Genomic DNA, 23,880 nt, shown 5'->3' with positions numbered 1-23,880 from the left:
CAGGCGCAGCTTGCCCCTGATTTTGTATATGGCCAAAAAATGAACAGACTATTGCTGGTTAAATGCACTTGGTGTGACAGCTTCACCCTGATGTAGGCTTTAGCCAAAAAACAACCACACCATTGAGGGTTAAATGCACTTGGTGACAGGCGCAGCTTGCCCCTGATTTTGTATATGGCCAAAAAATGAACAGACTATTGCTGGTTAAATGCACTTGGTGTGACAGCTTCACCCTGATGTAGGCTTTAGCCAAAAAACAACCACACCATTGAGGGTTAAATGCACTTGGTGACAGGCGCAGCTTGCCCCTGATTTTGTATATGGCCAAAAAATGAACAGACTATTGCTGGTTAAATGCACTTGGTGTGACAGCTTCACCCTGATGTAGGCTTTAGCCAAAAAACAACCACACCATTGAGGGTTAAATGCACTTGGTCGCAGCTTGTGCTGGCGCACCACAAGACACAAAATGGCCGCCGATCACCCCAGAAAAATGAGACTGACAAACGGTCTGTGCAGCCTAAAAACAGTGAGCAATTGAGGATCAGCAGCTCAATGATCCACAGCTGCAGATCGATCAGTTAATCAAGTCCTTTGGAGGAGTTAATCTGCCTAATCTCGCCCTACTGTCGCAGCCGCAACCTCTCCCTACGCTAATCAGAGCAGAGTGACGGGCGGCGCTATGTGACTCCAGCTTAAATAGAGGCTGGGTCACATGGTGCTCTGGCCAATCACAGCCATGCCAATAGTAGGCATGGCTGTGATGGCCTCTTGGGGCAAGTAGTATGACGCTTGTTGATTGGCTGCTTTGCAGCCTTTCAAAAAGCGCCAAGAAAGCGTCACAAAAGCGCGAAGAAAGCGACGAACACCGAACCCGAACCCGGACTTTTACGAAAATGTCCGGGTTCGGGTCCGTGTCACGGACACCCCAAAATTCGGTACGAACCCGAACTATACAGTTCGAGTTCGCTCATCCCTACTCAGGACGGCAACTTAAAGCTTCCGAAACCCGATACAATCTACATGTTGCAATAATCGGGCAGATTAGAAACCAACGTTCCTGCAAACGCTTGTTCCCGACAATCTGCCGTGTAGCAGATGACCGGATGAACGAGCAAAACGCTTAAACGTCGAGTGATCCTGTCATTCTTGCAGACACCTAAATTATCGTTTCTGGGCAGCAGATCTTGCCATCTAAACAGCGATCTGCTGCCCGGAAACAGTGCAGCTGTATGAGGACGGTCGATCGCAATAGCGATCCTTCATGCTTAGGCCGAATGCACACGGCCGTGTTCCGCGGCCGAGACCGGTTCGTGGTATGGCGGGCTGGATTCCTGTTCAGAGCAGGAGCGCACAGCGTCATTGGTTGCTATGACGCCGTGCGCTTCATGTCGCCGCTTCATGTAAATGCAGCGCTTTACCCCCACTGAATGTGCAGCCGACTGTCGGGAAAGAACGCTTTCTTTCCGACTATCTGCTGCTCATGTCAATGCGCCTTTAGGCTACCTGCACACCTTGCAGATTCCGCATCCTTTTTTCCCTGTGGATTATCGCTTGGAAAAACTGAATACACAAATCTCATGCACACTTTCACCTTCCATGCAGATTTTGAAATCCACAGCATGTCACTTCTTTGCACGGACTTCACGCTTTTCAATGCAAGGGTGAGATCTGCGCAAATCAGTGTCAAATCTGCACCAAAAAGCACAAGTAACACATGCGGTTTCTGGTGCAGATATGATGTGGAAACACACAGAAATCCACACGGAAACTCATGCAGAATTTCTGCAAGACAGCCCGCCCCCGTGTCCAGGTCGCCTTAGTGTACCAAGGACTGTGGTGGCGCCGCCCCCATGTCGTTTTTGCATTTCCATCACGTTGGCATGTTTCGGATAAGAATGACAAATGTAAACTATTCTTCAGACCTCACTTTATAGCATTTCCCTGGCAGACAAATCAGTGTATCTGCTGGTTTTACGAATGCCACTCCTCGTCCTGGCGAGATTACTGCAGTCACAAGATGGTAGTCAACTTTTTTATGGGCTTCAAAGATTTTCAAAAAGAGAGAAGCAGACGGAAAACGGAGCCCCTTCTGTACTCATTAGAGAGAGGAGGTTGTTATGCACATTTCTTATTTCATGTGTCTGGGACCCAGATGTTAGAGTAACAGCATCCAAAACTAAGAAATTAATCTCATTTCTGTATCCCCTTCCCCCTCCCTCCGCAATGTCTGTCTTTTAGTCGAGATTTCGACCAAAAGATTCCGCATAGGTGAGCTCATTGGATGTCAATAAATCATATAATCTACATGTGATGTTACCTACAGTGTCGTCTTGTAAATGTATGTTATCGCTTTACATTATTGGTGCTTTGACATAGACCTAGCCGCATAGCGTTAGTGCAACGTACAAGCGAAGCAGCTCAATGTTGTAAATGACACAATCAGGTCTGCTCCATCTGTTGTCGTTGAGAAATTGTATTGATTGTTTGGTAATGTTTGTGGTAGTCATTAGCGGACCCATACGTGGAGCAGTGAATGCCCTCTATTATTAATGGCTGCTGCGTTCATAGACCGCGCTGCTGAATTAGAAAGTACAAGGGCAGAGGACATGGGAATTTTACTGCACGTGTGCAAAATTGATTGTATCCAGGTGACACCAGGAACTTAAATATTTTTTCATCACCTGTGTATAGATTACTGTCCGTTTAGAGGTATAAATGGAGGATTAATCATTACTCTCATTTGTTTTTTCTTGCAGCACTTACAAATGTGAAACTTTGGGCAATCGATCGACAATGTTTTCAGACAATAATGATGCGGACGGGGCTAATCAAGCACACGGAATATATGGAGTTTTTAAAAAGGTACAACATTTTTTTTATCAAATTGGTTGTTTTTATTTTATTTCTATGTTAGTTATAAATCAGTGCATTAGATGTACAGTCAATTAAGAATTACGGTACTAATATGTCTTACTCTAGTAACGTATATAGAGGGAACATATTCACTTGTGATGTGCAGAGAGGAGCATCACCCTCCTCAGTCACTGTCCCCATTCAGATATGCAAATTCACTGGGATAGACAGTGTTGGACTGGGGTGCCTAGGACCCACCAGTATAACCCATTCTGGGGGCCCACTGTATAGCTACATGCAAATATTATTTAACTCCCCCACTCGCAAATCCGTAAAACTCCAGCAGACTTTTTTTTTCCAGTATCGCTAGTTTATGCCTCCATTGCCTGATAGGTATCTGTCCCACTGCAGGGAGCCGCATCTATATCCTAAACAGAGCCACGTAAGTGGTGCACAGCCACTCTCCATTAATTTCTATGGGGCCGCTGAAAATACACGAGCCATTTTCGTCAGGCCCATAGAAGTGAACGGGAGCATTGGCGGGTCATGTGCAGTGCGCTCCCATTCACTTCTATGGGGAGACCGCTTGGTTGCCGGACTGGAGTCCTCCAGCCACCACTTTGGCCCGTTCCATTCTCAATATATGTGCGATTCCCAGTGATTTTCCCCTATTGTCTCAGATGAGACAACCCCTTTAAAGATTTAAAATGAGCATGTTCGATCAGCAGTTGGTGCTATACAGATATATTTTATTGAATAGCTCACTGGCTACACTAAGGGGGCCATTTACTATACTGAAATACTGATGACTGCGCAATGGTTAGTTGCTCCGCTACCTGCAACTTTGCCCTGCTCATGGCAGGTCTAAAATTGTGTGCGTTTATCATTTTCTACGCCTGTTTTAGGAGTAGAAAAAGGTCTAAATGTAAGACAGCTCGGAAGATGGTTTACATTTAGAACAGGTGCTGGATGCGCCTCTTCATAACTTCTGTGGATCCACCTCCAGTGCAGGGCTTTATTAAGACCAGGATCTTAAAATCCCCCTAAATGTGCCCCTAAATTTTTAATTACATGCAATTACAAAAGTATTCAGATGTAGGTGCTGGTTTAAAAAATATAAATATGTTTTGTGACACTTACCCCTTTAAGTTTACAAGCTGCTCCATCTGTATTTCTGCCCCAGAAATCTTATGCTGGATTTCGGCTGCAGATGCAAGGCTATTGTGGAGCAGATTCTGACAAGTTTTTTCAGTGGGGCTAATTCTTGGTGTTTCCATCGGCAGGGGCGTAACTACCATAGTGGCAGACCATGCAACTTCTATGGGGCCCAGGGCAAGAGGAGGCCCAGTCTTAGTTGGGATCATCCCCTCTTCTACTGGAAGTGAAAACTTGGTCAGGACTCTACCCTCTAAAGGAACAGCTTTTAGCAAATGAGACAATGGAAAAATGGCCCAAGGGTCATTAAAAAGGGTTTAGGCAAAAGCCCTTCTGTCCTGTGTGGGGGGCCTGGTTTGATCCTTGCTATGGGGCCCTTACTTCTCTATGTACGCCACTGTCCATCGGATATAAGTAATGTTACTTATTTCTGTGGTGGATTTTTTTGCTGCACAGCCAAAACTAAACTCCCTTTCTCAGAATTCTCCCGAATTTAATTTCAAGAAAATCTGATTCTAACAAGTAATATATTTTTTTTTTAAATCTGGGTTGAATTTTAATTTTTATGAATCATATTGATCATCTCTAATAAAATTCTGTCAAATCAAGGCTACAGTTTCCGATGGATTCCTGTCTGACTTTTATGTAACTTTTTGAAATCAGCGTAATGGATCTTAACATGGGGAAAGGCTAACTAAAGCCAACCAATGCTAATGATCCCATTGGAATCAAGGTTTTCCTGACGGATGGAACAGAATAAGATACGTCTTTTGTGATTAAACCGGAAGCTGTAAAAAGCTTGGGCAACGTTAAAATCGTCTACCTTTGCATTTCTTGTACTGATTCTGATTTACAGCATTGATTTCATATCTAAGCTGGGGCCCTATAGCATCCCCTGCTTGTTTAGTGTCTGGACAGGGTGGTCTAGTGACTGGCATCAGGCACTTCTAACATAAATCTGAAATAAAAACATTTCACAGAATGCAGTGCAGCAGAGAGCATTGTGCTACACGAGCCTAGCCAAGCTGTTAGAAGCTGCCACTGCCCTAAAACTGTCTATAAAGCTGACCATACACTATAGATAGCGGTCAATCTAACAAAGTATTCCGACAGCTATACCACCTGCCCTCTCCATACACATGCATGCTTACTTTCGCCAAGCTTTGGTTCGTTCCTGCTGGGTAGAAGGCAGTCAGCCACTGACAGACTTCTCTAGTAGCAGTTTATTTACCTCAAAACAAAAGGATTGGACATGCTTTACTTTTCTTTCCTCCAACATCTGATGATGTTGGAGAGACCCTCATTCTTATTAGATGGCTGGCTGACTCCACTGATATCAGGAAAAACTAATGTATGGTCGGGATCTGTGCAAGTTAAGTAAATCAATGCATTTCAGGGGCAGACTGGCCATAGGGTAATTTCCCAGTGGGCCAATCCCCAAGAGGCCACCTGAGCCCTCCTCAGGGCTGTCGGCCAGGCACATAATAATCTTATGCTCTCAGAATTTATTAATGTTAGGAGCATCAGGTACTTAGAAACATAGAAACATAGAATGTGTCGGCAGATAAGAACCATTTGGCCCATCTAGTCTGCCCAATATAATGGATACTATGAATAGCCCCTGGCCCTATCTTATATGAAGGATGACCTTATGCCTATCCCATGCATGCTTACTGTATGTACTTGTCCAGAACCCCCAGGTGGCCTCCTGAGTTCAACTATGCCACCATCCTCTGGATAGTGATACAATTGAATACTGCCAAGTGGCGGTATTTTATGCTGCACTGTGCTCTTTCGTTGTGCTGAGGCAGTCTTTTGTATTGCACTCTAGTATTGCAAGCCACACCTGCATTTGTTGGCCCTGCCTACTTGTGGCTTGTGTTGGTCCTGCCTACTTGTGGCTTGTGTTGGTCCTGCCTACTTGTGGCTTGTGTTGGCCTTGCCTACTTGTGTTGCCCCTCCTTCTGTCTATTTTGACCTGCCAACAATATGGGGCCACTTTTAGGGTTTTTTTCCAGGGCCACTTTACATTCCCAGTCACCCCCTGATGTAAGATAATCACATTTCCAGTAGATTATGTATAAATTATAAGATGGTATTTAGATGTGAGTGAATAAATACTTTAAAACTTCTCTGTCAGGTCTATGCTACCCTTTCCATAGGCAGCAAAGTATAGATGGAAAGATGCAGAACTCAGGAACATAGCAGTCCATGATTTATTCAGTATTTTTATGTAAAAAGTTGTTTAAATGCAAACAGGACTGTTAAAGAAAGTCTGCTTGTCCTGCTTCCTCCACCCATACAGAGTGATTGACATCTCTTCCCGTGAATTCATATGAGTAAAACTGTCATTCACGGTGTGTGGGCAGGAAAGCATGGCTCCCGGGCATTCTTTAAGAGTCTTGGTAGCATTTTTTTGTTTTACATGAAAATACTAAATCAAATAATATAAAGCTATATTTTCAAGCTCAATGTCTCCTCCGCTACACTGGGCTGCGGTTTGGGTAACATGAGAATCCTGACAAAGCTTTAAGCCCACCTGAAGTGTCCTCCTTAGATGGGAACAATTAGACTGTGGCCATTCTGTCACTAAATTGAGGTTGACCCAGTTGAGAATACATTTTAGAAACACATTCATATTCAAACATTAGCTTTTACCTATGCAATATTTATCTGCATTTCTCTTCCATATTCTCAAGGATTGGAAAATGCTGACCCAAAAGTCTGCCATGGACTAAGGAGATAAATGTGAGAAGGAATTTTCTCTTCAAAGATTTCTGATTTGTTTTCAAAGGAGATATTTTGCATATTAAGCTCTTTAACCTTTGACCACAATGGAGCTTTTCCTGACAACTGTCAGACTTAATATGGACAAGACCTTAATACTGAGAGCTATATATTATCTAAATACAGCTTAGTGCGGAGCTATAGAGCACAAGAAATAATCTAGTAATCTCTTATCTCCATGTGCACAGCAATACATTTTCTGCTCTTCAAAACTCTCTGGTTTTCTGCATCGGTGGTCAGTATTTCTACGTGTCTGCTGACATTTATGAAAATGAGGGCACATGAAAGTTGATGTGTTGCCACTTTCAATTGTAGCAGTTTAGATCAAAATAAATAAGTGTCCATTTATGGTACAATTGTCTCTGATTTAAATATTCCTAACTAAACTTTCTAACAAAACGAGTAATAAGGAGTTGGGTTTAAAGAGGTTCTCCTGTTTCATAATGATTTAATCTGTCCAGTATACCCTAAACACAGCATATTTTGCCACATAGACCTGTTTCTCATGCCAGCACTTTTCATTCCCCTTTCTCAGCCCTACTGCATCCTGGCAGGATCTTTACATGCAGAACTTCCTGTTGTCATCAGCTTCCTGTTTCACAGGGCTTGCTCGGCCTAGCTAACATGAAGAAGGGAGGTGTAAAGGATGGGACCACTGCAGAGGGAAAAGTATGGCAGCTTCTTAGGAAGAAAATTGTTGTTTTGGAGGTTTAGCAGCCATTACAGGGACATGCTGGAATTACAAACCAGTAAAGATAATGCCCTTGATTGAAGATCCTGAGCAAAATCCTGTGCGCGGTGATGTATGATGTCACCACTCCTCCCGACGCGATCATGTCATCACGCGCCTTGCAAGATTTCGCGCTGGATCATCAATCAAGAGGGTGGCGGCTGGCTCTTCGTGATCAAATGGATGAGGGTACGTATGATTTTATTGATTATTTTTTTATTTTATGCTGTAATATTAATGTCAGATAAGTTATGAACATGGCATCTGAGGGGTGTGATGGCAGGGAGCAGCGCAATCGCCAATCCCTCTCTTTGCACCCACTACTTACAAAGAAATGCGCTTCGTCACAAAGCACTTTTGTAAAATTTGGCGAAGCAGCTGAATGGAATTTTCCTAAACTTTGCTCATCTCTAATAGTGACTTTTTTGCTGGGTTATCAGAATTTGGCTTGATGAGGAGGTTGACCTGCCATCTGCTAAAGGAGATATGCCCAACCTGCAGCTCTCCAGCTGTTGATAAGCTACAACTTCTATCATGCCTGGACAGCCTATAGTTATCAGGGCAAGTTGGGAGTTATAGTTTTGTGCTGGAAGGCCGCAGGTTGGGCATCCCTGTGCTAAAGGACTGCATGCTGCAGAGAGTCTTGTAGAAGTACAAACTGAACAAGAGAATACATATAGAAAGAGAGATAGATGGCTGAATGAGGAGGGAAAAAGCAGAGATGTTGGAAGAGTGACCCAGAGAGCATGAGCACTAAATAACTTCATTTCTGTAGTCTTAGGATAAAATGTTCTCTGCTACTGCATTATTAGAATTGTGCCTACCTGCCAGCAAGTTTGTATCTGAACTACTGAAGTTGGCAGTAATTCAGTTCATCTGTTGCCCCTGAATCTGGCCCCATCCTTGTATGCACCAGAACCTGCACTACTGCTGCATTGTATGGTCTGCCACCATTCGGGACACCTGCCTTGCACATCAATAAAAACCAACATCAAAGAGAATCATCAACGCTAGAGTATGCCCTCAGGGAACCAGGGTGTGCCCATTTTTACTGCATGCCCATGGAGTACCAGACTGTGAGTACTACTAACACCATTAATGCCACTACCACCACTACTGTCCTCTGTCCCTACTTCCCTTCCAGAGCCTGTTACATGTACAGTGTGTTAGTTTCCATTATGTGGTTCCCACTAGCAGCTGATTGGTGGGGTGCCAGGTGTGGACCTCCAAAGATCTAATATTGATAACCTATCCTAAGGATGACTCATTATTATCAAAATCCTGGAAAAAACCCTTTAAATACGATACCAGGATACTAGAGATGAGTAAAGTATTTTAAAATTTATTTTACAAAAATGACAAGAATTATTTAGTCATAAAGCACATTTCTTTGTAAGTAGCAGGTGCAATGACAGGGCGATTAGATGTCGCATTCATACATGATCACCACTATCTTGCTTGAAGGTCTGGCATGACATCTTGCTCAGCCCAAGATAAAGTCATCACGTTGGCCGGCGTGTCACCGTGCACGAGATTTCATCCGAGATCTTCAAGCAAGATGTCGGTGGCCGGCCCGTCGCGAGCAAATGGATCAGGTAAGTATTTTTCTTTTTTTTTTTTAAACTCTGTTCTTAATATGAAATTCAGGTTAAATCGAGCTGCTTCCCCGAAGAACAAGGAAATTGGGCTTTGGGGTGCATTGAATTTATCCAGAATTTTTTTTTGAAGTCCACTTCGTGGTCTTCGATTCGCTCATCACTACTGGATACTAATGCCATGGTATACCCACATAGTACTGCAATATGTTTCCCACAAAATACTGTCAGCAGTGAATTCCAAAATAAAACTGCTATTCAGTTGTTCCACCATACAATGGGGTCATGGTTAAATAATTCCTTTGCCATTCTTAAAACCAGCCTGGATATTGAAAAGTAATGTTAGAAAATATATAAAATATGTTTTTTTTATCTTTGTAGTGTCTCATAATTAGGTAAAAATGAAGTGTTATATCTTGCATAGCTGCGGTGTCCCAAAATACATAGATCAAACGGTATTAATTAATTATCTGGCAAAATAAAAGATGATGCTTTGGAGAAATGAAATTCCTTTAGTGTCAGAGAAACAATGCAATTATCCCCGATTAGTTTCCAATACTCCTGTCATAATGCGGTCAGGGGGGATGAGACCAATCTCGATAATTATGTTTTTCTATTATTGCACATTCACTTTATAGTCCATGTATACAAAGTTCTCTTCAAGAAGTTTTCTTTTGAAGGCTGCTTTGCCATGAGTCGCAGAGCACAGCCACCCAACCAAGCAGAACTGATATGAAGTCTCATACCACAGATGTGTCGGCGGATCACAAGCTGCCATTTGCTAACTGTCCACTAAAGACTTATTTGCTTATATCAATGCCAAATACATGTTGATCACTCAGCATTCCCCTGAACAATGGGGAAAAGCAACGCCAAATCCACCTAATCTGATGTCATTTAAATAATCGGAAGAGATATGAGAGAAAAACCTGCGCTCCCAAAGTACAATAGAATTTATTTACCAGAATGATTGCGGCCATTTTAAGCAATTGTAAATTGTAAACTAAACAGTAAATATTTCATGTTCTGCTGATGACAGATTTCATTGTTTCAGAGTTGCCAAGTGAGTTTTCGAATTTGGAAAGATCTGTGCAATTGTGGCTGTGCATGTAAATGCCTGTAATATACACTGGCCCCCCTTCCTCTCACCATTTAAATAATGCATTAGTTTTGCAAGAGAAGCCGAAGTATTTCTTCTTACAAAGACTGCTACATTGTAGATTAGCTCCACAGTTCATAATGCTAATGTTTAAGTTAAAGCCCAAGATGGAGCTTCCTTCCTTCTGCTAAAAATGTATGTGCCTTCTTTAGGTGAATAGATGCATCAATAAAGAGAGGTAAAGCTATATAACGGATGGGTGGATAGGCAGATGGACAAGCAGAGGATACATAGGTGATGAAAGAAAGAAAGAAAGAAAGAAAGAAAGATTGGTAGACAGATAGCTTAGATAGATATTGATAGAAATATAGAAATAATTTTAGGTAGATAGATAATAAATAAATAAATAAATAAATAATTGGATAAATAATACATAAACAGATAATTAGATAGATAGATACAGATGTAGGAGGGTTAACACACAAACTCTTAAAGGGCTTCTGTCACCCCACTAAAGTGATTTTTTTTTTTTTGGGCTAGTGAAATTAGTTATATTGCGATATATCACAATATAATTGTGTTACTTACTTTGATCCAGCAGTTTCTGCAAAAAACGAAGTTTTATAATATGTAAATTCGGTCTCTAACAGCAAGTAGGGCGGCTACTTGCTGCTAGCTGCTGCAGAAATCCGCCCCCTCGTCGTGTTGATTGACAGGGCCAGCCGGGATCTCCTCCTCCGGCCAGCCCTGTCGGCATTTCAAAAATCACGCGCCTCTGTTGATTCGGCGCAGGCGCTCTGAGATGAGGAGGCTCGTCTCCTTAGCACTCCCTCAGTGCGCCTGCGCCGATGACATCACCGAAATAGAAGACGTCATCGGCGCAGGCGCACTGAGGGAGTGCTGAGGAGACGAGCCTCCTCATCTCAGAGCGCCTGCGCCGAATCAACAGAGGCGCGCGATTTTTGAAATGCCGACAGGGCTGGCCGGAGGAGGAGATCCCGGCTGGCCCTGTCAATCAACACGACGAGGGGGCGGATTTCTGCAGCAGCTAGCAGCAAGTAGCCGCCCTACTTGCTGTTAGAGACCGAATTTACATATTATAAAACTTCGTTTTTTGCAGAAACTGCTGGATCAAAGTAAGTAACACAATTATATTGTGATATATCGCAATATAACTAATTTCACTAGCCCAAAAAAAAAAAATCACTTTAGTGGGGTGACAGAAGCCCTTTAACTAAAATTTCTTAAATCATCGCTAGAGATGAGCGAATCGAAGTTGACAAAGTGGAATTCGATCCGAATTTCAGGAAAAATTCGATTTGCACCAAATAAGAACCTCTTCACACTTGGTGTGGTACTGAATCTCATTTTTCCCTAAAATGGCTGCTGCACGTGTTAGGACATGGAGCAAGAAACTCTGGGAACGAGGGATCACCCAAAATGTCATGCATGCAGCCAATCAGCAGCCAGCTAGCCCTGTGATGTCACAACCCTATAAATAGCCTGAGCCATATTGGATTCAACCATTTTCTAGTATACTTAGTGCAGGGAGAAATGTCAGCAGGTGCTAAGGACAGTGGAAGAAAAGACTTTAAAACTTTTATTTTGCTATATAGAAGTTCGGGGAGAGGATAGGGAGGAATCATTCCACAGTATTGAAGCAGAACAGGGTTCAGTAGGGGAGGTGTAGGAAGGCGCAAGGGACCGTTGTTGACGGAAGGTTCGTGTCACAGAGGATTCTGTTCTCGTGGAGTAAGAGACAGTTTTCATGTGTCAGCAGCAGTTACTGTTTGACACCTTGCTATTTAGTATAGCTGTAATAGCTGATCCGGGACGGCTCTTACTGGGAGTAGTCAAAGTGCTGAGTGGGTGACTACTCCCCATGTTCCAGGCCGGGTCTTGACTGGCCTATATAAAAAATCCAGCCAGCAGTGTCAGCTGGTGGTAATCACCTCTCTCTCTGACAGAGGAGCTATGGAAATCGCTGGATTGGGATCTGAGCCATGTGCTAGGCTGGAGGCCTGAGTTTGGGAGGTCTGGTCTGTCCTGAACAATGCCGATCAGGTGTAAACTAACACCTAGGATAACAAGTGACTCTTTTGCTGTATGAACTGTCTTGGTGTGAATGAACACCAAAACTGCAAATGGACTGTCGTACTGTTTTGTTGCCATAAATGTGAATAAAACACTGACGTTTTTGAGTTACAAACTCGTCTTTGCCTCTATACTGCGTCCGCTTGTCCTGTCTATCAGAGCGAATCCCCACAATTGGTGGAGGATGCGTGCAAGAGCAGTGAGGCTGACGTGAATGCCAAAATATTTTTTGGTTTGCATTTTTGGGCACGGTTGTATGTCATACATCAAACCAGCTGTATCCCACGGCAATATGGAGGCTGTTGTGAAGGCCCTCATGGAGGCTAATCTGCAGCAGCGAGAGACAAACCTGCAACAAGGGGAGGCTATTGGCTAACAAGCAGCAGCAAGAGACCAACCAGTTGCTGCTACAACACGTGATGGCTTTGCAGACAGCAGGTGCAACCCCGAGCGTCCACGATGCCCGGAAGGCAGTCCGTGCAGTGATTCCTAACATGACACCTGCAGACGACAGCGAAACCTACCTGGCGATGTACGAGAAAGTGGCCACAAGGGAGGAACTACCCCGAAACCAGTGGGCTGAGGTTGTCGCTCTGTTTCTGGCATCCGATTCCCAGCGGGTGTATTTCGACTTCGTATTTCAAGCGGCCGACTACCACAAAGTAAAGGGTGAGATTTTGGCAAGAATGGGGGTGAATGTGTTGGTCCGGACCCAGCGGGTACATCAGTGGGGGTTTAAGCCAGCTGAGCCCACGAGACCCCAGTATTATGACTTACTCCACCTTTTGCAAAAGTGGCTACCGCCTGATGTGCTGAATCCTATGGATATGCTGGACAGAATATTGGCTGATATGTTCTGGAGGGCTTTGCCACCCGCTCTCCAGCAATGGATTGGCCAGTTCTCTCCAGGCAATGCCCTTGAGATGGTCGACCTGGTGGAACGCTATGAGGCTACCCGGAATCTACAGGTAGTTCTTTTGGGAGGGGGACAGTCAAATCCCGTAAATCTCCACCCCAGACCCGGTGACTTGTGCCAACCAAACCCGCCCAGGATGTACCCTGTGTGGACCCGGCTCTGATTAGGCGGTGTAGGGAGGCTGGCCATGTATGAGCTGACTGTCTACATCAACACAAACTATTGCTTCAGTCAGTCGTTATATGCCAGGAAGCTTTGTGCAGCGGGTACCCCAGAAACTCTAAATCACTTGTGCCAGGTGGAAGTGGGAGACACTCAAGCGGAGCCCCTGCTGGATTCAGGGAGTCTGGTGTCACTAGTAAGGGCTCCCCTGGTATGGTCCGCTGAAAATATTGGCCATAAAGTTGGGGTCATGTGCATTCATGGGGACTTAAATGACTATCTCACTGGCCTGGTGTCTCTAACCACGGGGCCGAAAGGTGGACTCGTGAAGTGGCAGTTGCCACAAGCATACACTACGAACTTATAATCGGGAGAGACTTCATGGGTTTCCCAGGACTGTGGCCTGCTACGAAAGTGACTTATACCCATGAAATAGGGGTAACCCCAGCAGAGTGGCCTTGCTCTGGGCGGAGGCTATAAACCTGGGAACCCGAGGCCAAAGGGCCAGTGGTAAGGGTGACCACCACTTCAGTGGAAGAGGGGGAGACAACCCGACTGAGTGTAATGGTGGGAGATGTGGATGACTTGCTGCCGGGGCCTGAGCTGGCAGACCTCAATGTCTCCGGGAATAATTTTGGTACTGCACAACACCAGGACCCAACCCTATCCTGAGCTTGGGAAAATGTATTAATAGTAGATGGTGAACCACAACAAGCTGGGGCAGAGTCGGTGTTCCCCCGTTTTGTGGTTCATCAGGAAATGTTGTATCGGGTAAACCAGCTGCGGGGTGAACCCATTGAACAGTTGGTGTTTCCCCAGGCTTATCGCAAACTCGTGTTAGAGTTAGCCCACCAACATGTTCTCGGGGGTCATCTGGGAATACAGAAAACACAGGACCGGATACTACAATGGTTTTACTGGCCCAGTGTGTTTAGGGAGGTGGACGAATTCTGCCAGGCAACTATCCCCTGGCACGTTTTCCGCAATCCCTTGGTCCCTCTCTCGATCATCCAGGTACAGTTTGAGTGAATCACTATGGACCTTGTAGGCCCAGTACCGAAGTCCGCTAGAGGACATCAACACATCTTGGTCGTCCTAGACTACGCCACTCGGTACTCAGAGGCAGTGCCACTGTGACATACATCAACTAAACTTATAGCTAAGAAGCTAGTGGAGATGTTCTCCCTAAAGAGGTTCTGACTGACCAGGGGGCTCCTTTAATGTCTAAGGTCAGGAGGGAACTCTGTAAGTTGCTGCATATCAAATAGTTACGGACGTCCGTGTACCATCTGCAAAACACTAAAAACCATGTTAAAAAGGTTGGTGTCTAAAGATGGGAAGGACTGGGACCTTCTTCTGCCCTATCTCATGTTCGCTGTGTGAGAGGTACCCCAGGCCTCTACTGGGTTCTCGTCCTTGGAATTGATATATGGCATACATCCTTGTGGTTTGTTGGATGTAGCCAAAGAGGCGTGGGAACAGCAACCCACTCCGCATTAAAGTGTCCTTGAGTATGTTACCTAGATGCAACAGCAGATAGAGACTGTTTTGCCTCTTGTCGGGGAGCATATGGAGGCTGCTAAGTGAGCCCAGAGTCGGATCAACAGGTTTGGGTCCGGATGTTTAACCCGGGTTTTGGTTCTGGTGCCAACTGTGGACAGTAAGTTCCTGGCCAGGAGGCAGGGACCCTACGAGGTACTTGAAAAAATTGGAGAGGTAAATTACAAGGTACGTACACCAGCCAGGGAGGCGAAAGCCGTAGCAGGTGTACCATGTGAACCTACTCAAATCGTGGAAAGATAGGGAAACCTGTACTGAAGACAGCCTGCAGCCAGGTTTTCTAGGGGAAGCGGTTTCTGCCCCTCTGTCTGAAGCAAGGGAAGCTGCTGCCACAGTAAGAATTACTGACAGCCTCTCCTTTAAGCAGACTCAGGAGGCCAGGGAGTTTATTAGCTGAAACACAGATGTGTTTTTTTCGGATCTCCCTGGATGCACTTCCACAATTCGGTATGACATTGTCACTGAGCCTCAGGCGAAAGTCCGGCTAAAACCATACCGTGTACCCGAGGCTCGGCGACAAGCCATCTCAGAGGAAGTGCAGATGATGCTGAGGCTAGACGTCATTGAGGAGTCTAAAAGTGAGTAGGCTAGTCCTATAGTGCTAATACCCAAGCCAGACGCGGCACTCCGGTTTTGTAATGATTTCCGAAAACTAAACGAGATCTCTAAGTTTGATGCATATCCCATGCCTCGGGTGGATGAGCTTATTGAGAGGTTAGGCTAAGCCGAGTATTTTTCTGTTTTGGACCTCACCAAAGGGTACTGGCAGGTACCCTTGATGGAGGCAGCCAAAGAGAAAACTGCCTTCATCACACCAGAGGGGCTGTACCAATATAAGGTGTTACCCTTTGGTCTGCATGGCACCCCTGCCACTTTTCAATGGCTCATGGACATTGTGCTGAATCCACATCGTCGGTACACTTCGGCTTACCTGGACGATATTGTCATCCACAGTACCGACTGGGAAAGTCATCTACCCTATGTGCAGGCTGTTGTGGACTCCCTTAGAAAGGCTGGACTGACCGATAACCCAAAGAAATGTGCGATAAGGTTAGAGGAGCCTAAGTACCTGGGGTACGTCACTGGATGTGGAGTTATCAAACCCCAAGTGAACAAAATAGAGGCGATTCGGAATTGGCACCGATCTGTCACCACGAGGCAAGTCATTCCTGGGAATGGTGGGCTATTATATGAGGTTCGTTCCCCATTTTGCCACTTTAGTGGCTCCGTTGACTGGGCTATTGAAGGGACGGAAGTCCGTGATGGTCCACTGGAATGATCAGGTGGAAGAGGCTTTTTCCTCATTCAATTTGGTCCTGTGCGGGTCACCGGTTTTGGTGACCCCCTACTTCAAGAGGGAGTTTGTGGTACAGACCGATGCCTCTGAAGTAGGCCTTGGAGCTGTACTCTCTCAGGAAATCAATGGGGAGGAACATCCTGTTGTTTTCCTGAGCTGCAAACTCAGCCCAGCCGAGACCAGGTACAGTATAGTGGCGAAAGAGTGCCTGGCCATCAAGTGGGCACTCGAGTCTCTCGGGTGTTATCTGTTAGGGAAAAAGTTCCGTCTGGTCAATGACCACTCCCCTCTCAAGTGGATGAGCCAGGCCAAAGAGTGGAATGCTCGGGTCACCAGAAGGTTCTTGTCATTATAGAACTTCAAGTTCTCAGTGGAACACAGGGAAGCCTGCTTGCAGGGAAACTCGGATGCCCTGTCCCGGGTACACTGTAGGGGCTTTATCATTATCGGGAGAAGAGGGTGGCAGCTTGTCCCGTGAGGCAGCGGCGGAACCAGCAAGTCGCTAGCGTGGCCAGGAGTCAGCAGGGTGGTAGCAGTGGGAGGTCGGTAGCCAAATGAGCCTGGGGTAACCACTCGCTTTGCAGGAGCCTACCTGCCCAGTAAAGCAGTGGTGCAGGGGTTCACAGAAGCAGCAGCAGTAGCAGTCAGTCAGTGCAGAATGTTGCCGGAGGATGTGAACATGGCCATTTGTAGAATCTGTGGGCAGAAGGTGAAGCACGGAGAGAGTGCCAATATTGGCACCATGGCCTTGCATCAACATATGCAGCGTCACCAAAAAAGTGGCCTGGGAGAACTGTGGCTCCAATGTGGTGGTCCAGCCTGCCGTAGCAACCGCTGTGTCACCCAGTGGCATGCACACAATTTCAGGCAGTCTAGGCTCCACCACCTTCGCCAAAGGGAGCTGTCTGTTCTTGCCCTTATCTGCTGGTCCAGATACTCCTGCTCCTGCTCCTACTCCTCGCCAGTGATTCCATCAACAATTGATCACCGAAGCGATTGCCAAGAGACAACAGTATGCGTGCACTCATCCAACGGCGCAGAAGCTGAATGAGTTTCTAGTCAAGTTGCTGGTTCTCCAGTCCCTCCCTTTCCAAGTGGTGGACTCTGCACTAGTATTGATCGCGAATATTCTAATCGCAAATTTCTATCACAAATATCGGCACTTCGAGAATTTGCAAAGATCTAGAATATAGTGCTATATCTTTGTAATTGCGAATATTCTATTATTTTTTTTTCATCAGTACCCTTCTGCTTCTTGCTTGTGGGCCAATGAGAAGGCTGCAATATCTTTGTCTGAGCTTAGCAACATCCCTAGCAACCAAGAGGAAAATTGCCTACCCCTTACTACATAGGAAACTTCTGAGAGAGAAAGCAGTGTCATTGCTGTACTTTGTGCTTTGCTGAGTCATCTGGATCCTCATTGAATTACATTAGATAGTTAGCTCATATATATAATAGTCAGTGTAGGTTAGATAGTGATATAGTGTAGCTGATAGGTTCCAATGCAGGGTGTTAGGTAGTGTGATAGGAATACTTTGCTATAATAGTTTGCTATAATAGAGATTTGTGTCTTTGTCTTTCGTCTTTGAAAGAAAAAAAAGTCATTTGCTGTCTGTTTTTCTGTGCTGTGATAGGTATTAATGTGCTCAGACCTGATAAAATGTGAAGTTGCATGTATTGCGCCAAAAAATATGTGCATCATTAGTGCTGATTTGTGTAATCGTGAATATATTGGAGCACTCTATCTGCATATAAAGCTATTGTTCTGCCATGCATGCAAAATTTAACTGCTCCGTGTCCTTAATCAAGAAATCGAATCCTTGCTTTCTCCACTACAACTCAAAATCATGTTGACCGACAACGGGAAGAAAATGGTGTTGGCGCTGCGTCAGGGAGGCCTAAGCCATGCGCCCTGCATAGCACACGTGTTTTATCTGGTTGCCAAGTGGTTCCTGAAATCTTCCACCCATCTGCAAGACATCCTAATAATGGCCAGGAAATTTTGCATTCACACCCTCCTTGAGCTGCAGGGGCAGAAAGGCATCCCCAACATAGTCTGATATGCAACGTTTCCACCCGTTAGAATTCCCCTCCATATGTTGGACCAACTATACAAACAGAGAAAGGCTATAAACGATTTCTTGATGATCCAACTGGACAGGAATAATCCCCTGTGTAACTTTGATGTCAGCCAGTGGCAGATCATGCGTGACGCCTGCCGTTTGCTCAGGTAATGTTATTTGTCAGTCGCCAGGACATTATTCCACTGCTTCATGTCCTGGAACAGATGCTGTTAAATCTGGCTGGTCAGGGGGCTGGAGATGTGGCCCCTAGATCTGAGGGGGCTGAACTGGAGGAGGAAGAGGAGGAGTACATTGCAGCACAAACAATGTGTAGCGAAATGGGTGTTTTTTCTACACAGGTGACATGAAAGGAGGAGCAGGAGACACACCGTGGCAGTATGCAGTGGAGATGGAGGCAGGGAGTCCCTTCAAGTCACTTGCACAAATGGCCCAATACATGCTCACTTGCTTGTGTAGTGACAGCCGAATTGTCACTATTCGGCAGAGGGGTGACTTCTCTCTCTCCACCTTGTTGGACCCTCGCTACCGGTCCAAAATGGGGGCCTTTTTTACACCTTCTGAGAGGGAGGACAAACTGAACAACTACTGCCTATCTGTGCCATCGTCCATCCACTCGCAGGTTCCTACACTCACGTTCCTCTGCCATGGCTGCTGTGGCAGGGTGGGGTGGTAGGAGCAGTTCCAGCTCCATCAGCAGCAACTTGAGTCTAGAGTCACTGATGAGCAGCTTTCTTCACCTACCTAGTGAAGAAACTACTCACCAGCAGCATTAGCAGCATCTAGACCTGGAGCAGGACCTGAACCAGCAGGTGGTGGCATATTTGGAAAGCACCCCTACATTGAAGATCCGCTGGACTACTGGGCAGCCAAACTGTATTTGTGGCCGCAACTGGCAGAGTTTGCCCTGGAAAAGCTGTCCTGCCCGGCCCGTAATGTGGCATCAGAGCGGGTGTTTAGTGCAGCGGGGTCAATAGTTACCCCAAGAAGAATTCACCTGTCCACCCAAAATGTGGAGAGACTGATCCTTGTCAAGATGAATCAGGCATGGATCAGCGAGGATTTCCAACCACCAATGTCTGATGCATCAGAGTAGATCATCCATGATGCCACACCAACACTTAGACAAAATAGACCGGTTTCTTCTGGCTACCTGCCTCAGCTACTATTCTGATGCAGCCATCTGCCTGATGCCACACATCTTATGCCAAGTGCTCCTTCTTTCACCCACCATCTTCAGCTGGTTCTGGTATTGCCACCCACCTCCCCACTCTGTCAACTGGTCTCCTGATGCTGCTGCCACTTCACCACTCAGGTCTCCTGATGCAGCTGCTGCCACCTCCACACTATTATTGTGCCACCCTGTGGCCTTCTCCTGATGCTGCAGCTGCTGCCACCACCTCCACACTCTGTCATTGTGACACTCTGTGGCCTCCTGATGCTGCTGCTGCCACCTCCACACTGTCATTGTGCCATGCTGTGGCCTCCTCCTGATGCTTCTGCTGCTGCCACCTCCACACTCAGTCATTGTGACACTCTGTGGCCTCCTGATGCTGCTTCCACCTCCACACTGTCATTGTGCCACCCTGTGGCCTCCTCCTAATGCTGATGCTGCCACCTCCACATTGTCATCGTGCCACTCTGTGGCCTCCTCATGATGCTGCTGCTGCCGCCACCTCCACCCTCTGTCATTGTGCCACTCTGTGGCCTTCTGATGCTGCTGCCAACTCCACACTGTCATTGTGCCACCCTGTGGCCTCCTACTGATGCTGCCGCCACCTCCACACTCTGTCATTGTGCCACTCTGCGGCCTCCTGATGCTGCTGCTGCCACCTCCACACTGTCATTGTGCCACTCTGTGGCCTCCTCCTGATGCTGCTGTCACCTCCAGACTCTGTCTTTCGGCCACTCTGTGGTCTCCTCATGCTGCTTCCACCTCACCACTATGTCATAGGGCCACTCTGTGGACTTTTCATGCTGTTCCCATCCTCCCCACTTCATGACTGGGCCACTATTTTGCCTTTAGGCCTGGCTGACATCATCATTTATTTGACCCTTCTTCTGATCTGTCAGAAGAAAGGAAAAATGAGACGCACAACGGATCCTGTCTATATTACAGCTGTAAGGCTTGCATGACATGGTCCCTATTTTGCATCAGAATTGGCTTATGATTTGGTAGCCAAAAGCAGGAGTGGGTACAAAACACAGAAGACATGCAAATATTCCATTCATCTCTGTTTTCGATCCACTCCTGTTTTTTTGGGCTTTAGCAATACTGATGGATTACTGACCTAATACTGATCGAGTGAAGGCGGATGCTCCACAGACAGGATCCATATTTTGGGGGTTATTGTTCTGACAGATCAGAGGAAGGTCAAAATAATCAGTGACGTCAACACAAACTTACTGCTGACACCCTGTCCACTCTGTCAGGGGGGGCTTTACTTGTATAAGCGTAATAGAATGGGTTATGTAGAAATCTATTTGGAATCAGTGAATTGGTTCGCTCTTTTGCGCTATAGTAGGATATTGGGCCTCTGCATGGTTCTTTATACCTGGATCTAACATTGACCTGTAAGGCTGAGTTCACACTTGAGTTATTTGCTCAGTTTTGGCACCGTAACTGCCCAAATAGGTGAAGTGTGCAGTGATTCTAAGAGCGACGCCTGTGATCTACATGTCATACTGACTCACAGTATTGTTTCACTACCGCAGCAGACTCTCCTATGCGTGTTACTGCAAGGCACAGTGTTCTACACCACTATAAAGGTTCTCTGCAGCCAGGAAATAAGAGTTTTTTAACGCGATTTGCCACGAATAAATTCAGAACCGCATTTTTCCAGAAAATTCAACGAACCGGCCGAATTTAATTTTTTAGAAATTCGCTGATCTCTACTCATCGCGATATCTTGAAACAGAAGCCATTGAAAAGCAATCGAAGGTGTTTGCTTTAACACATTTAGTTTAGCTAACACATCTCATAAAGCATGTGTGTAAACGCTACAACATCTGAAGATATATAGATGGCTAGATAGATAGATAGTGCCCGTACTTGGGGCGATCTTGCTTCAAGATCCACATGTGGATTACAAGTAATTCGCAGTCCACGTGTGGATCCTGTGGCCAATCTATGTATAAGTACCCAGAGAGATTGACAGATATGTCCTCATATAAACTTAGTCACTACCATATATTATGCTTTATAAGAAGCACCTGGCCATAATACGCACCTAGTTTTAAAAAAATGTCAAACCTCAGATCAGACCCCAGTCTTCATCAAACCTCAGATCAGAGCCCTAATCTCTATCAGACCCCCAAATCAGCCCCCAATCCTTATCAGACCTCAGATGAAACCAGGGCCGTCTTTAATATTGATTGGAATTTACTTGGGCCCCCTGGATCCCGCCTTCCCACACCTTAGTAGGCAATCACACCCTCCACCACAACACACACCTGGTAGAGTACAGTGAATGACTGTAAATACTTCCAGTTCTGAAGACTCCAGCGGCTCAGGATCAGTGCTCTGGGCAGCTGGGCTCAGGCTGGAAGTGGGCACTGCTCTGCAGGAAGGAGACCAGGGCTCGGCTCACCCTAGTGTTACAGTGCACCCAGGGGTCGAGTGGAGGGGGAACGCATGGGAACGGCGTTCCTGCACTTTTTTCATGGCAGGAACGCCGTTCCCTTTCAGCCTCAGCCCTTTCACGGCTGAATCAGATTCACAGGGCGGCTTCAGTTGACATCATCTCCTTCACTACGAGATCATTTAGAATGTCTTTTAGAAAAGTTTGTCCTGGGATTCGAACTCATGACCTCTACACATCAGAGGAAGGCATTTACCCTCACAGCCATGAAAGCCGTCTAGGTAAATGCTTAAAAAAAAATATATAAGACTTCTAATTATACCTAGTGTACTGATATCTAGTGTACAACCATACACATGACAGCTGCCCACTGTGTATGGATGTAGCAGAGCTGGGTGTGTTGGGGCAGCTGTCATGTGTATGGTTGTACACTAGGTATCAGTACACTAGGTATAAGTAGAAGTCTTAGTTTTTTTTTTTTAAGCAACTACCTCAACAGCTTTTATGGCTGTGAGGGTAAATGCCTTGCCTGTAATGTGTAGAGGTCATGAGTTCGAATCCCAGGACAAACTAAAAGTGTTTTTTTTTCTTTTTCTGATACTTCTACTGATACCTTGTGTACTGATACCTAGTGTACAACCATACACATGACAGCTGCCCCAACACACCCAGCTCTGCTACATCCATACACAGTGGGCAAAGTTACCTACAGTAGAAGTCTTATATATATATTTTTTTTAAGTAGCAAGCTAGACAGCTTTCATAGCTGTGAGGGCATATGCCTTGCTTCTGCTGTGTAGAGGTCATGAGATCGAATCCCAGGACAAACTTTTCTAAAAGTGCTATTTTTTTAATTTATTTTTTAGTCCGCAGCGACACAAATTACAGCATGCTAGATTTTCTGTGCTTTTTTATTTTTTGGAGGGGGGGGGGGGGGTTGCAGTGGATCTTGGGTGAGTTCCCACACTTTTTTTCCCAGGACTTGACCCCTGAGTGCACCCCAGCACCCCACAGTATGCAGTATAGCACCCTATAGTATACAGCACCACACAGTATGCAGTATAGCACCCCACACTATACAGTACCCCGCAGTATATAGTAGAGCAGTATAGCAGCCCACAGTATACAGCACCTCACAGTATACAACACCTCACTGTATACAGCACCCCAAACTATACACAATACAGCCCCCCACACTATACAGTACAGCAGTATAGCACTTCACACTATACCGCACCCACAGTATACAGTATACAGACCCCCACAGTATACAGTACAGCAGTATAGCCCCCCACTATACAGCCCCCCCACTATACAGGCCCCCACACTATACAGCCCCCCCCACACTATACAGGCCCCCCCACACTATACAGCCCCCCCCCACACTATACAGCCCCCCCCACACTATACAGGCCCCCCACAGTATACAGCCCACCCCACAGTATACAGCCCACCACAGAGTATACAGCCCCAACACAGTATACAGTACCACACAGTATACAGCCCCACACAATATACAGCCCACCACACAGTATACAGCCCACCACACAGTATACAGCACCCCACTATACAGTAGTTTAAGGTATATTAACATAACAGCCCCTGTCACCTTTTTCTAATGTAATCTTCACACAAAAAGCTCCACAGTTAACTTCTACAACACTCCACAGGACCTGTGATGACCTCATAGCCATGTAACCAGTAATTGCTAGGTTACTGGTCACATGGTGATGATGTCATTAAATCCTAGATCAAAACTTTAACACAGTACGATCGTGATGCCTGGACTCAGTGCCAGCTTGACACCCGGGGCAGTAGCTAGCAGGGCTTAAGAGGCAGCTGTCTTGGGCCCCCCAGGAGCAACTGGGCCCTGGGCAGCTGCCCCTTTTGCCCCTTGGTAAAGAGAGCCCTGGATGAAACACCCAAATTTGACCAGACCTCAGATCAGACCCCTAAATTAAACAACC

At 45.8% G+C, this 23,880-nt stretch overlaps 1 protein-coding gene across 3 annotated transcripts in view; it reads left to right on the top strand.

Moving 5' to 3' along the window:
• Positions 1 to 23,880, top strand: part of PRKG1 (protein kinase cGMP-dependent 1) — a 1,133,286-nt gene that overhangs the window by 851,607 nt on the left and 257,799 nt on the right. For all 3 annotated transcript variants that reach the window (XM_044296555.1, XM_044296554.1, XM_044296556.1), the window contains exon 4: positions 2,760 to 2,865. In XM_044296555.1, the coding sequence (XP_044152490.1) occupies positions 2,760 to 2,865 (106 nt within the window). The remainder of the gene's footprint in view (positions 1 to 2,759; positions 2,866 to 23,880) is intronic.

This window comes from Bufo gargarizans, chromosome 6 (genome assembly GCF_014858855.1).
Source record: "Bufo gargarizans isolate SCDJY-AF-19 chromosome 6, ASM1485885v1, whole genome shotgun sequence".
NCBI lineage: Eukaryota > Metazoa > Chordata > Amphibia > Anura > Bufonidae > Bufo > Bufo gargarizans.
Note: the sequence above shows the minus strand (reverse complement) of the source record. Positions and strands in the feature narration are given on the sequence as shown.